General features: G+C 36.0%; 1 protein-coding gene across 1 annotated transcript in view; it reads right to left on the bottom strand.

Moving 5' to 3' along the window:
- Positions 1 to 16714, bottom strand: part of trappc9 (trafficking protein particle complex subunit 9) — a 292239-nt gene that overhangs the window by 125845 nt on the left and 149680 nt on the right. Inside the window, exon 18 of the mRNA XM_079258776.1 lies at positions 7387 to 7497. Within this exon, the coding sequence (XP_079114902.1) occupies positions 7387 to 7497 (111 nt within the window). The remainder of the gene's footprint in view (positions 1 to 7386; positions 7498 to 16714) is intronic.

Raw genomic sequence — 16714 nt, forward strand, 5'->3', positions numbered from 1 at the left:
AGCAATCTTCTAGTGTTGTTGACCACTCAGAGCACTTCACACTATGAGCCACATTCTACCATTTACACATATATTCCACTTCCTCTTATTATTTCTCTACATAGAGTGATTTTCTACCGTCACACACATCAGTAGCAAAGTGGGGTTGAGAGTCGCATCCAGAGACGACATCAGCTGGACATCAGTGGGTGAAGGTTTTAAAAGTTTAGCATATATGTGAGAACAGCATTTTTTACACTACCATTGTGTTAACATGTTTTAAATCCTAATAAATCTACAAATCTTTTTTTCTTTTTTTTGGCCCATTTTGTGAAAAATCAACCAAGAATAATATGGATGAAGATTTTTGCTATGAGTATTGAGAACACTGCCAACAGTCTCTAAGAGGTAAATTTAGACAAGTATATGTACAATGGCGCATTATAGCTAGTGCGCATGTATCAGATTACCAGGACACTTCTTCCAGATTATCGGGCAGGATCCCAAGAGACATAGTCCCTCCAGCATGACGCAGATGGCTGCCCTCCCTAAGCCGGGTTCTGCCGGAGGTTTCCTTCCTGTTAAAAGGGAGTTTTTCCCTTCCCACTGTCGCCATGTGCAGCTCAGGATGGATTGGATTGGATCGAAGTCATGACTCGATGCAATCAGTTGGTTTTTATAATAGGATATGTATGAATTGGCTTGAAATGATGTGCATGTTAATTCATGGATGTAAAGTGCCCTGTGACAACATTGTTGTGAAGTGGCGCAACACAAATAAAGTTTAATTGAATAGTTGTTGAGGTCCTAGCCTGCTGGTCTGTGGGCTGAAGAGGCTCCCAGCACACTTGGATGATTGGCCGCCCTTCTCGGTCTCTGCCTCAACCATCACACCTCCAGATTGGTGGACAGTCTTCATGGAGCGTCAACCATTGGCTGCCTCCACTGCTATTCTCTCATTTAAAGACAGTCAGCGGCATCATTGGGAGCAGCTGTGTCTGACGGTGACACAGTTTGCCACCTCATTCTGCTTGTGAAAGGACTGGTTGGCTTTAGGCTTACAGATTTTGTTTGTCGTTGTGGTGGTTTAGGTTGGACTTATCCAGTGCATACTGCGTTTTGGTTGAATATTCCTTGTTTATCTTAGTAGACATTGTTTTGTCTCCTTTTAGAGAAATAGTTGAGTTAAACCTGGATTGTTTTCTTTGTTTCATTATCCTGTAAATAAATTCAAAGTGGAACTTTTACTTTTGTTCCAATTTTTTTTGTGTTACCACCCCCTTTTACCCCTAGACCGCAAGAGGGTCGTAACAGTCCTCATCAGGAGTCATCCTCACCTTGTGTTACTTCATTTGTGTCCTCCTGATATGGAAAAACCGCATTCTTTCCTATGAGTTCCTCCATGAAAGCTTTGTGCGCTCTCTCTAAGGGGGACCAAAGACACTGCAAAGAAAACTCATCTCTGTGGATTGGCTTGAAACAGATGCTACTTCTTACATAAAAACATAAATCATAGGTATTATTTGTAGCAATTCATAGTTCGTAATTTCAGCCGTAAGTCATAAAATGAGCAGCTATATGTCTGAGAGAATACAGCAAAGTTTCAAACCATGTTAGCCACTGATAACAGTGCCAGGACAAAGCTTTTCACCTGTTAGTTTACGTTTTAAAAATATTCATATATTAGAACAAATTCCATTCAGAATTTAATAACTTGTTGTTTTTGGTGTTTTTTTTTTTTGTTTTTTTTTTAAAAGTGAATTCTTCTATCAATTTAATCTTTCTACTGAAAACACTTTGACTGATTTTTGGCACTTTTGCACCTCATGCTAACAGCTGATTTGTCTTCTGTCCTGGCGCATGTCTCTTCTCAGAGCTCTTTCCAGATGGAGAAAGTCAGTCTGATGTTGATTCTGGTCCCATCTGTCTGTCTCTCTTTTCCTTCCACTGATAAATGTCTTCTAGGGTTTCTGTTATGGATGGATTTCTTGGGTAGAAATTTGCCAAGTCAAGTTTTTCTCGGCCTCTACAAGCTGCAGGGCAAAGCCAGCTCCAGGAATGTACATAATGACTCTCATTGTGCCTTTAGAATAAGTTCTGAGTATAGTTTTAAGGTCAGAGACACATGTAGTGTTACTTTAAGCGCTAGGGCTGTGACTATAATTTGATTCCAATTTTTTTTGAGTGCCGATTCAATTTAAGTTGCGATTCTCACACTTCTTCAATATTGCTGATTTTTGTAGATTAAAAACCAAAAAAATGTCTAAACTTTTTTTTTGCTCATCATTTTTCTTTATTTCAATGAGGAAAAAACAACCCAGTAGCCAGACCATCATTCTGCTGCTATAATGCCCAAGAAGACAAGTAAAAAGATCAATAAAAACAATAAAATGACAAAAATTTCATAATGGATTATTTTTATTCATTTAAAAAAAGATAAGACAAAAAAAATCTATTTTAAAATTGTGAAACAAAAAATCCAGATTTTTGATTATTCGATTTGATTTCCCTACCTCTATTAAGCACATTGTTTTATTAAGTCATCTCAATCAACACAACCTCAGCTTCAAAGTCAGAAACAAGCCTGGTAGCGCCACCTGGTGCATCAATTAACACTTTTTTCTTTTTTTTTAAAAACAATTTACGGTTATTAAAAGCATTTTCATAGAAAATACTTCAATGAACACAAATAAGATTTTAATGATTGATATCTGCTCAAACATGCCTCACAAAGTTATTCAGACAGCACCACCTGAAAATTTGTAGAAAGGAACCATATTTATTTTCCTTTAATACATCACTTGAATTAAGTTCATTTCTGCTACTATCTCTGGATTAGAAAAAAAATAACCAGGATATCTGAAGGGAAGTTGCATCAATAGTGTTTATGTTTACTCCAACTTTTAACAGTTTTACAGTCTGCCAGTTCAACGTCCTCCACAGGCAAATCAGTGGGTGGTAAATGGAAACGCAGCATGAGCCCTAAAGATCAAAATCTTTTTAAAAGTCTCCTGGAAATTATGGTAAAGGCAGAAAGGCTGTGATTTCACACATCTATTAATTAGCTGGTCTGACATGCATAAAAACATATTCATCACTCAAAAAGAAAGAACTGAAATAAGCTTGGACAGGCATTTTACACACTCATTAGTGTACAGTTGGTGCTGCAGAGAAATGATGCGACCAGACTTGAAGGCCAGTCCATGGACTTTGTCCCAACCACTAAAAATATGTATTATTCCAGATCAGAGAATGTAATGATGCACAGATTGTTATAGATTGGCCTTTATCCCAGTAATCTCTCTTGTTGGGATAAAAACAACATCCTAAAATGAACCCGTCTGTTCAGCCCTAAAACACCAGCGCTTTGCTGGTTAAAACAGAAGGAACTGGTTCCAAGTTAAGTTAGAACACACTACAACCAGTTTGGTGGAACCCCCCCCCCATAGTCACAAACATAAACATGCAAGGATTTGCATGACCGATACATTTATCAGGGCTTATCAGTAGTATCAGCTTAGCAGTAGTGATAAAACTGCTCCGTAAGATAAAGAAAAAAAAATGTAAATGCAATTTGCTAGAGACTTGAGAAGTTACTGGCAAGCTTGTTGATCCTAACCCATTCCTGCAAGGAAGGCCTATTTTAAAAGAGCTGAGTGGTGAGCTGTTTGGCTCTGCCTGAAAAGATCCCTTCCCACCCCCTAATTCCACTAAAATAATAACATCCTACCCCTGTAGAGAAAGGCCTATGAATCACCAGCGGCGTACCTCCGCTCATGCCCAAAGATGCACTGGAGACGCAGTGCTGACAGGAATCATAATTTCCCACTTTCTAGTGAAATGATGAGCTGAAGAGGAAGGGGAGGAACTCCACAGAAACAATGAAAAACAGAGATAATGTGTGCCTGTGCAGGCATGTCTGTTATATATGAGAGAAAACAGAAGCAACAGTTTTGGGTGTGAGTAATTCGGCTCCAAAGAAAATAAATAAGCAAATAAATAAAAAAGAGCCATTAATGTTCAAAAACAAGCATCCACGACTGTGTGTTCCTGGCAGTGGGGAGAAGCATAAAAACCCTCAAAGGACACTAACAGTGGAACCCAGACTAATGAAATTCTTTCAGATGAAGCAGCAGCTCCTTAAGGAGGACAAACAAATGGTTATTGCAGCTTTGACAGACTGGCATCCTATAAGACGACGAGGATGAAACTCCAGCACGACATGCAGCAAAACCAATAAATCCATTTTAGGTTTCCTCTATAATCAGCTTCTATGCAATAATGTAGTAAAAACAAATTATGTTTAATAAAGATTGTGTTCTGATTGTCTATAATTAAAAATCCATAAAAGTATTTTAGTTATTTCTAAATCTACTTTTTAAACAACTGCTGCCTGAATGATACTGAACACACGTGATAGTTTCTGAGTCGGTGACGTCTGAATAGAGTTAGTTCATTTTGAAATTAATGTTAGTTGTGTGTAAGAAAAAAAAAAAGGTGGTCAACCAAGACCAGAATGTGTGTGGCGAACGTGTTTTTGATCAGAAATGTATGAATATTTTTGGCTGTTCAGGTCATTAAAATGACTAAACTGATCAAAGTTACGTCGGGGTTCCTTGCTGAGGTAGAACACTGTGAGGAACAAGGCAGAACATTTTACAGGCTTTATTCTAACCTGCAGTCGTTTACAGCACCAGTCAGTTTGTAGAGAATCACATTCCCACCTGCGAGGCACTGCAAAGACTTTTAATGTTTAAACTTATGCCTGGAGGGGTCAGAAACTCCATCATACAGACCTTAACAAACCCTCAACTGAGCAGCTGTCGCTATACCTCCGATCTGAGGAAACACTGGATGGAGAAACTGTTTAACAGCCACATGGAGTAATTAGTGTGTTGTCTGTGTGTGTTTCTTTTATCTATATGGACCATTGTTTCTGTACCAAATAAATAAATGAAGTAATAAAATAGCAGATTCTTTTCTCACTATTGAGAGTGAGACGAACACAAGCAAGAAATCAAACAGTAGAGGGGTTCATAAATCAGTGGTAGTCAGACTGTGGCGAGTCCAGTTTGGCACAGATGCTGCCGTGTAGTGCTAGAGGCGGTAAATTTGTTGTCCTTCTTTCTTTTTTGTTTTTTCTCTTTGTCTGTTGGTTTTGTTTTTTCTCATTTCCTCACCTTACAATAGTCCTTTTATTTAATTCCGCGAACACGACTTCATCACAGCATATCGTCTTAAGCGTAAGTGCACGCAGCTTATTTAGTGCCGAGTTGTGTCAAAGAGCCCAACAAGTCCTTCTAACTCATTCTGACACGAAGAAGAAATAGGGTAAGTATGGAAATTCTCCTTGACAAACTGAGTCTTTAGTTTGCTCCTTAACAGTAGATAAGGACTCGTTCAAGATCATTCTACCACCAGAGAACAACAGGAAAACAGTCTGGTTACTGATTAGTGCCGCACTGTCTTCCACTGGCAGAGCCTACCCACCGAGAAGGAGTGTAGCTCTGGATTAAGATGTGAAGGCAGACAAGAGCGTTTGGGTTATTGTTCTGTAAGCCAGAAGCAAAGCTTTGAACGCGATGCGTGCTGAAACTAGAAACCAGTGACGTTGATTAGCAGCGGACGGACGTGAGCTCTTTTGGACTGGTTGAAGACAAGATGCATTCTGAATCATCTGAAGAGGTTTAACCGAGGATGCCGGCAGGCCTGACAGTAAGGAACTACAGTAGTCAATGCATGAAATGACCAAGAGTTGTGTCAGGTAGAGCTTGATTCTCCTCATGTTGCAGAGAGCAAATCAGCAAGACCAGGCAACCAAGGCAACATTGACTTTAAAGGTCAGCTGGCTATCTACCATGAGACCAAGATTCCTGGTAGAAAACATAGGCAGAAGAGTAATAGAGTCTAACTGCATGTTTATCTGTGGAGGTAAGCGGTGAGATCTGCAAGGCATGCTGATTTGTTCATTAAGACTTTTAGTATCATTGGGTGGGAAGGAAAGGAAAAGCTGAATGTCATCGGCATAGCAGTGGTAGAAGAAGCCATGAGAGCTTATGACAAGAAAAGAGGGCTAAGTACAGCGTCCTGAGGCACCCCACTGCGATTTGGATGCTCCCCCGTGCCGGGAGACTCTGAAGGATCTTCCTGTGAAGGAGGACATAAACCACGAGTGGACAGATTCTGAGATACCAAGCTCCAAGAGAGACGATATGCTTTCATCCCGATTCGACTCCAATTTTTTGGGTGCCGACTCGATTTCAATTGCAATTCTCACGATTCTTTGATATTGCTGATTTTTATGGATTTAAAAAAAAAAAAAAAAAAAACAACAAAAAAAATGGACAAAACTTTTTTTTTTACAAGTCATTTTAATTTTTTTTATTTTTTACGTCATTTTATTTTTTTTTATTTTTAACAAGTCTTGATTTTAATAAAGCAATAAAAGCAAAAAGTAAAAAAAAAAAAAAAAAAAGAACAATAAAATGACAAAAAAAAATTTTTATTGTGGATTATTTTTATTTATTTGAAAAAAAAAAAAAAAAAAAAAAACTTTAAAATTTTGAAGCAAAAAAAATCACAATATTTAACTTTTCAGTTATATGTTCACAGCCCTATCCAGGAGTGTGGAGAGGACAATCTGGTGGTTGACGTTGTGAAAGGCAGCAGGCAGGTCCAGCAGAACCTATCTAACAGGTTTTAGTCAGAACGGTTCAGGCGAGGTCTCTAAAGGTTGGGGGATTGTGGTTTTGAAGGTTAATCTAATCGGCCATGCAAGTCGTGATAATTGGCGTTTCATCTGACTGACTATGTCTGGTCAACTGTTGGATCAAAAATGGTAAAATGCAGGTCAGCTGCTCTTTCTTTCCTCTAACAATGTTTTCTCAAGAAGGCGTCTGTGTTGTGGACTTCAGGGTTTTAAAGAACAAAAAAGACCTTTTCAGAGTCCAGATGTTTGAAACATATTCCAATTCATTTCAATGTGACAGCTTTACATAGTTATTATCTTGTTCACTGATCCGGTATTTCATGTATTAAAATATCCATGGAAGTAGTCAAAATGTCTTGTTTTTAAGCATAAATACATTTACAATCCTACAATCAGATACTTATAAATCATTCATATCTGATTTAAAGCTGCACGAGTTGCTGATCACCACTAATGTTGTGATGATGATTTAACTATAAGACTCATTGACTTTGCTTCCATTAAAAGTTGCGCAGGTCGTATTGTGAATATGTTGCGATGTCACATTTCCATTTTAACCTCTGTATCAATACCTGACTGATTAATATAAATTATAAATTATAAATTACAAATAAGCCAAACAAAGTTTACACTCATTGATTTACCTGCTCTTTTTGGCTGGTCCGAGTCGGACATACCCAAAGTTAACTTTCACCTACCTCTGGCACTCGCTGGCATGGAGAACCAGCTCCTGGTTGTTCTTGGCGCTGACAGTGAGCTCATGTTCTGTCGGGTTGAAGATGTCAAGAAGGAGGTGACACTGTCGGGTGCTGTGGACACAGACAGAATAAACAGAAAATACAGGATATAACTACAACTTTTTTTTATACAGATAGAAAGTTCCTACACAATGCATGAAAATAAAATGCTAACGCATCGTCATAAATCTTTATTACTTAGCATTACTTATCCCCTTGTTGCCCACATGACATCTGGGCAATGTTTATGCATTAGGTTATGAGTGGCTTCTAAAAATACACAGCGACTGGGTCCGTGAGATTAAGACAGGACACGGTGTGAAGTACTCATCGGTCCTTGTCATGACATCAAAGGTGGCCGAGCTTTCATCAGGCCAGCAGGCCTATCTGGAGCAGGTCATCTCCACATCATCCCAGGCCTGCTTTTCTCATGCAGATCATAAGAGGACCAATTTGTGATTCAGATCAAGATGCTGGGTTTTCAAAGAGTTCATTTTAACCTGCAAGTAGGTGTTTTGTTGTTTTTATTTTTTTGTTTGGGTTTTTTTTACCCCTTTTTTCCCTCAGTAATGACAGATGAAAGGAGTGGATGTCTAGAAACAGAAGCAGGGAACAGACTGTCCAGTGCTGCCAGAGCACCATTACATAAATAATTTCTGCAGGTGTACAGGACAGGATGTCAGACAAGGATGTCATTTGAGGTAGAGGGTATAACGTAGTTCATTTTATACAAAGATACTGATATTTCACATTATATTTGCATTTAAAAGAGTAGCAGGAATAAACTGGGGAAAAAAAATCCAAAAAAATTAATATTTATTAAAAAAAACAAAAAACAAAACTGTAATTGAGATATGTAATGTTGACAGATTAGCCATAGCTGCTGCATTAGAATGATGTTTTGAGTAAAAAATGAGAAACACCATCATAAATTAGAGCTGTCCAAATAATTAATGGCTCAATCACAAAGAAAAATGCTCGGCCAGTTTTAGGAGATCAGTTAAACTGGACGGTCTGAGTGAAATTCTACAGTTTTACATCAGGAAATGGTGACAAACAAAGAAAAAACTTCAAAAGGTCAAAGAAATTTAGTAAACACCAATCAGATAACATAGAACATATTATACTGTGGCTGAAGGAGCTCCATTGTGCTGCGTCAAGTTTTCTGTTGAGTACTCACCAGACAGGTGAACCTCAAAGTGATCATGAGTGATATTATGGGTTAGATTTTATTCATCTAAATCATCCCTTTCACTGTATAAAATGTCCAACAAAACATCTAAAAAAAATCCCAGGCAATTTCCTACAAGAGGTGTTTTCACAAATGTGTTTTATGTTGATCGCAGTAGTGTGTGTTAAAGACTGTGTTAGTGGAACAAAAACAAACACCAGTTTTATAAATGTGTGTGACCAAAGTGTGACATTCTGCGAAATATGTAGGAATTTTGCAAACTGAGCGTAATATTTGGATAATTGTGTAAATATTTTGGAAAAAAAAAGGGACCTGTTTGTAAAATTGCCAACAATTGAAAAAAACTGCAAAAGGCTGATTGACACTTGCATCTAAGAAAGTCATGAAAATCTTAATCCTGTTTTTTTGTGCTTATCAATCACTAACAGTGTTCTCTTCTTAGTCAGCCTTAAGATCTGTAAATAGTTCACTGCCATTTAGTTTTACCTTTTCTACTGCTGTCAGCCACCTTTGGAGACCTGTTCTCATTAGTTTTTGTTGATGCCAAACCTCTTCCCGTTTGTATTTCTCTCACCAGAGAAAATAGTTAACCAAAGGCAGGGCACGATACAGAAGCTATGTTGAGGAAATTGTGTTCAGAATGGTGGATATGGCTCCATATGTGCTACTCCCCACTCTACACACATAACCATTATATTATCCTGACAAGGAAACATAATCCAGAACAAAGAAACTACAAAGCTTTAGTGACCACTCTGTTACTCTATCTACCATTGTCATAGTGTGGTATTAGTGTGGTATTTATCAGAGTTTGAGACAGTTTCAGTAAAGTGTTTTCTATTTCTTTTAACCTAACAAGACTTTTTAAATGATGTACATACAGTAAATAAGTATCAGTCTGTCTGTACTGAACAAACTAAGATAACTTCCCGACAGTATCCCACTACTAACTCTTGACTTATTCTAAAAATGTCTTTTTTTTTTTTTTTTATTATTTGTTTCTTTGTACATATCAGTCCAATGCCGTCAAATTCAGCAACAAAACTGTTTTATACTACGACTACAGAGCCACATCATATTGACTTCCATGTATTTAAATCATTTGATTGAATTTCCAAAGCTTTTCTGGGACTGTACTTAAATATTTAATGGTAATCTTTCTAACATCTGTGAAAATGATTTCTTTTATTGAGCACTGGCGGCACTACTAAAGAGGAAAAACAATATTGATAAAGTTCTGCAAAAACATTAAAAACAGTGTTTTTAGTCCGAACAAAGAACAAAAAACGTTGGAAATGCCGTGTTTTTGTAATTGCTATACATTGTTGGTATTAGCATTTCTGATTCATGGACAGCTGTAAACAAGGAAAAAGGAACAATGAGTCCATTTTTACACAGTAAAAGATCATTGCTTACTTCAGGCTCTTGAAAATAATAAGTTCATTTTCGTTTCACTAAGTTTGATTAACTTTTAATACGTGACTAAGGCGTAAAAGCCTTGTTTTCTTACACTGCTGTGTGAAATGCTTTATGTTGTTAATATTAACTATCGGATTCAAATATTTGGATTTCATATACATAGAAAAAAGCCTGCAACTATGACTGGGACATGTTTAAAAAGAGCAATAAGGAAAAGCTTCGAGGTGTGTGGAAGTCAGTGTTTGGGAAAATTACCAATTTAGTACACAAAAAAAGAAATACTGCATTAAAGGTGGTGTCATACTTTGTCTTTTGCAAATAGGGATGCAGGCTCAACACCAAGCTTGTGTACTGGTAGTTGGTATTAATAAAAGTGTACCGATACCACAACCGATACCCGATACCACGTTAGTCAAACCAGCGCAGATGTGTTTGATGACATGCTTCGGACGTGTTTTAAAAGAAATAAATGGGCAAAATCAAAATAAAACTTGTTGAAATTGTTAGATCTGTAATATTATTATATTTGTATTGGTGAGGTAACTTCAGAAAGGATGGGTCATTTATTACAACCTAATGAAATCTTACACAGTTATAACAGCAATAATAACCATAGTTACAATAATGTTCACATAAACAGATTTGGTATCTGCAGATATTCAACTGTCAGATATCGGTTTCGGATCGGAACTCCCAAAAAGTGGATCGGTGCGTCCCTACTTGCAACATGGTTTTATTCAAGCTGATTCTGCTTTTAAAAAAATCAGTGAATCATGGACGATATGAACAAAAATCAAGATAGTTTTTTTTTTTTCCAAGTTGAAAAATTTGATTGTAATGACAGAATATGAAATGCCATATTTCAAAACTTCCCTGTGTGAAGGCAAATCTTCTCTCCAGATAACCTCTCTCCAAACCAGCTCTTAAATCGGGTTTAGTTTAGATTACCCAAGTCCCCAACAAACTACTAAGGCCATTAAAAGTGCATATCTTCTAAGGAAAGCCAATGTTTATCTTTTATTTCTACTGTTGTCTTTGTTAGCAGCATGATAAACAAGCTGAACAGAAAGAGATGCTGATTTATGGACCAGGATTCGGTTCAAGTGATCAATCACACCCCCGACTTAAAAAACAGATCCTTACGCTCACAGGCCAAGTACACAAGACACACTAAAGGAAGAGAGAGAAATATGGGTTCAGACAACGAGGACTGACGTTTAATTGAAGGCGACAGATATATGAAAGTTTTGTCGAGTGCTGTTCAGATCTGTTGCTGGGAAATTCAGCAGAAGGGCGGCAGATGAAAGCTTTTGGAGCGATAATAACTGAATTATCATATCGAATCATTTTGATAAGTATTCATCCCAGCAACAAGGCAGAGCGCGGAGATCTAAGCTACCTAAATAATTCAGAACTGCCGATAGCGTTTCAAACTATTTGTCCTAATTCTGGTCTGGGGATTTGTACATCGCCCCCTGAGAGCAGAGAGAGGCGGAGACCGAGCCAAATCATCCCTCGTTCATAGCGCACAAAGCAAATCATCCATCAGCCAAATATCAATACCTTATTCACCTTTAATGAACTTCTGGATCATTTTTGCTTCATGTGCTGCTGGTGTGTGTAAGCATCTGTGTTCCTGGAACTTGTTTAATTGTCAGAGATTAATTTCATAGTTCCACCACCAGTGAAACAGATTGATATTACTTTCAAGACGACATAAATAAACTCAGAAGACCATTCCTGCAGATCATTAAAGGAAAAACCTGATGGGGCAAAAAGAAGAAAAAACGAGAATGCTAAAACAAAAGAGCTTAAAGGTCAAGATGTTTATGTTATTAATCTAAAAGGGCATGTTTTCTGTAACGTAATCAGGTTTTTGCACTACGACCACAAAAAGACATCCGCAATAAATACTACAGCCATGTCGGGCAATAATTAAATACAAATCAATCGTTCAATCATTACCTAAGACAGGGAACATCGTTATGGTGTGGCAATAAAAATAGAATTCACCTCGTGAGGAACTAAAAATAAAAAGATCAATACTGTGATCAATAAGTGCTGATCCCGCAGCGCCTCTCTGGCACAACAAAACATATTGATGTATTCTTTGCATGGAAAAAGTAAAAGACTTAATCAGCATTGTTAGATTTATAGAAATGCAAAGAGCTGAGTATTTTTAGCAAACAAAGCCAAGAATGCAATGTTTTTTTTGGTTTTGTTTTTTTTAAAGTTTGTCCGTTGTGTTTCCTAGCGATGGATGGAAGTAGTGAGACTTGCAGAATTCACTCACAAACTAGATTAAAATAAGTCATCATGAAATCAAACATGTGTTGCAGGTGTAATAAGGAGGTAGGATCGTTCATGTCCCGTTTCAATTTACATTTTTTTACATTTTACATTTATGAAACTTGCAGAGTATGATTGTAAATAATGTGTCAACACACTTCCTTTAAAGTTTAAATTTATAGTCTAGGAATTTGTCAAAATTTCAAAATAAAAATTTTAAATGTAGCATCATCTGATATACATACATTATATATATATATATATATATATATATATATATATATATATATATATATATATATATATATATATATATATATATATATATATATATATACACACACATATATGTATATACATATATATACTTATATATATATATGTATATACATATATATACTTATATATATATATATATATATATATATATATATATATATATACTTATATATCTATATCTATATATATATAGATATAGATATAGATATACTTATATATATATATATATATATATATATATATATATATATATATATATATATATATATGTATATACTTATATATATATATATATATATATATAGATATATATATGTATATACTTATATATATATATATATATAGATATATATATGTATATACTTATATATATATATATATATATAGATATATATATGTATATACTTATATATATATATATATATATATATATATATATATATATACTTATATATCTATATCTATATATATATAGATATAGATATAGATATACTTATATATATATATATATATATATATATATGTATATACTTATATATATATATATATATATATAGATATATATATGTATATACTTATATATATATATATATATATAGATATATATATGTATATACTTATATATATATATATATATATATATATATATAGATATAGATATAGATATATACACACATCTTCTGTGAAATGTTTCTGAGGAATCAAATGGGTTTTTTCTCCCTATAGCTCTTAGGACAATCTACTCTTTAATGTTGTAATATTATATAAATAAAAACAGGTAAATAACTACTGTCCAGTATTTAAATAAGATACAAGTACTCCTTCGGTTATCTGGAATGATGTTTGATGACTCTTATAAGTTAATGTCAATATGGTTTATTGAAGGCCAAAGAAAGTTTTCTTTTTTGTTTTTGTTTTTTTGTTTTTTTTTTTATCTAACCAGATATCTTCTAAAGTTAAAGGATGGAAGTTTGAAAATTCTTCGTTTTGTTTCATTTAATTGGTTGTAAATTTTCAGCTTTAAAGAAAGTTGTAGAGCAGTCAGTTAAAGAGGAGTAGAAGGAAACTAGAAGAAAGAGCAAGCCTTGCACGTGCAAAGACCTTTGTGTTCAAACTTAAGAAATATTTTATGGGTTTATTTTCCTTTTTCCATTGTTTTTAGTCTTTTGTTGAGTCTTTATTTAGCAGTCGCTTCCAGCATCCACAGTGTCACTAGGCAACAACAAAAACACTCTCGAATTCAAGTAAGATTGGACCGTTTTGTTATTTTTGTTTTTATTGATAGACTTTCAGCCGAAGTTTACCCACCAGAGCTGAACCAGAGTCCAGTGCGTTAACAACTGGGCCTCACCCCGTAGCAGACGGAAACACAGCGATACCCAAAGCTCTGGTAAGCATAAGACGTACATGATCACCTGTTACTGACAGAAGAAAGAGCGACTGGACCTTCTCCTCGATACGGAACCAACACAGCTCTGGAAATTATCCAAACACCCTGCACAAAGCTTGAGAGGATCTCAGGACTGGCTACCTGGACTTTCCTGGAATATTGAAAGTTGGCTCTGCTTATGTGTTTGAAATACTGGACCAGTCAAAGGTTTGGACACACTTTCCCATTGGATTTAATGGGAAAGTGTGTCCAAACTTTTGACTGGTAGCGTATATTCTTGATGGAAATATAAATCTTTACAATTAAGACTAAAACAACCTGATTTCACGCAAGAACTTATGAATGTTTTTTTTTTTTTTTTTTCTATATAGCACACTGCTTATTGCACAGGTATTAAGGCCATGTCACACAGAAAAGTGTTGTCATAGAATCTGAAAAGGGGAGTAGCTTTACTTTTGTTGTTCAAATAAATATCAGCAGATGTCGAAGGAAAGAAAAGTGAGAAAAAGTCCAAAGCCAAAACGAAAGGATAAGTTACAGTTCGATATCATCTTCTTTAAATAGCCTTTTTAAATCCCAGCACTGGAAAAATTTCAATCGAGCTTTTCACAACAAGTATCATTCCAGATGAGAAATTCAAGGTTAACTCAAGCAAATAATGTGTGAATATGTGTGTGCAGATAGGTAAACAAACATTGTAAATGGGTTTTATTATAAGTAAAAGAGATGTCTGACTGAGCAGTTACTGTCGATACCACAGGAGTTAGGCAAAAAACCAAATCTGACATCCATAGAAATGCATGTTAGATTTTCCAATAGACCTTTTTTTGTGTGAACTAAGGAGATGATGTTTGCAGAGCCCAGAAGAAAAAAAGTTTAAAAGCAGAAGAGAAACATGTTAATATGTGGTTTTAACTGACTGCTCTCTTTGTGGTTTATTTTAGTTGGCCATAGCATCTTCACATCAGTCTTTTTTATTCAGATCCTGGTTCATTTGCTCAGACTAGTTTTGAATTCACCATTTGAATGCAGCCATTCGCATTTGGGGAAACGTGAATGCGCTAAACAAATTCTGATCCGGATCAAAGAAGCGGACTTGGTCCGCCTACAAAAGCAGGTCTCTGTCCGTATCAAGCGGACCAAATACAAAAAGCAGACTACAAAATAGTCACTTCCTACATTTAGGAAAGTATTGCATTGTGGATAAATACATAGTGATCGAGTGAAGAGTCCTCTGCTCGTCTGTTGTTCATACTGCGTCCGTTGTTGCAGTGTATTTGTGTAGAATATTTACACAAGACAAAATGAAAAAAAAAAAAAACAATAACAGCAATAGTTTCATCTTCATGTTTTGTTCGCAAGTGGAAGAAACTGAGTTTTCTTCTTCATGTGGGTTTTGTCCTCGTTTTGGCTAAATACTGGTGCAGCGCCGCCTCTGGTGGGAATTGGAATATATTATTCTAACTCGGCATGGTTACATCCCCCCACAACAGAGCCGAGTCCCCATCCGGACTGAGTCTAGCGAACTATCCTAATGTGAATGCACCCATAGATCCAGGATCTGACAGACAGCAACATACTCTTAGTTTTCCATTATTTTTTCAATTCACCCATACAAGTAAGCACCGGTTGTCATTCCCAGTGAAAACTGAACAATCCTAGAATTGATACGCTTTCCTGAAATTAATTACTAAAGTTCAAGTAACTAAAATTGTTTAAAATTTGGCACAGAAAAACATGTCAAATAACTTTATGGCACTGACTTTAAGGGCCACACTCACACCAAGATAGTCCAGCAGACCCTGTTTGTTAAAAGCTTTGCATGTTTGTTTCATTTGGTTAGATTTGACACTGTATTTCACTCAACCAAACCAAAATGCCTGAACAATGTCACACACAGATACAACAGCTGGTTACTGGAGGCGGCATTGCCCAAAACTATCACTCACCAAGCAGAAAGATTGGTCGGGGCAAAAATGGCTCCACAATGGAGCAACACCAAAATTATGTATTTATTCTGATTTACTTTAGTGTCCAGTGAATAGTTCATGAGAATCTGTCTAGTTTGAGCAGCATGAGAGTCAGCTGTCTAACATGTTGGGCTACAACGCACTAGAAATCCCTTCCTGTCTTCCTGTTCACACTTTGGTTCATTTGCTTTCACACTGCAAGTGAACTCCACCAAGATTTATTTGCGTGAGTCAAGACCCCAGTTTTTAATCAAACCAGAGTTCACTTCTTTGGTCTGCACCAGAGTGTCAACGAGCATTCACAACACTTCACAAGAATTTGATTTTAGAAGTGGACCCAGGTTGGTTTGAAGCGCCAACAATCGATTGCCCTTCACAGTTTCCTTGGTTCACTTTTGGTCTGAATGTGCCTGAGATTTTGCACACTTTAGATTGTAGAGAGAGATGGCACATGTAATGGTGGCCATACTGCGACAAATAATCCATTAAAAAAAAAAAATATATATATATATATATATATATATATATATATATATATATCAACATCCTTCAGTAATCACTGTATCCCCTTTAACCACCAGATAATAAATAGTAATGTGCCTGGAGATTCTTATCACTCTCACCAGATAAAAATCTGCACCAGACAAACAGATCTTTCTTCAATATTATATCAACAGGTACAAAAATGCATGTTGAGCTTCAAAAAGTTTGACCGGAGAAAAGTTCTCAAGATCCTCAGACAGTCTGCTC

The sequence above is a fragment of the Telmatherina bonti genome (assembly GCF_933228915.1).
Source record: "Telmatherina bonti genome assembly, chromosome: 19".
NCBI classification, from domain to species: domain Eukaryota; kingdom Metazoa; phylum Chordata; class Actinopteri; order Atheriniformes; family Telmatherinidae; genus Telmatherina; species Telmatherina bonti.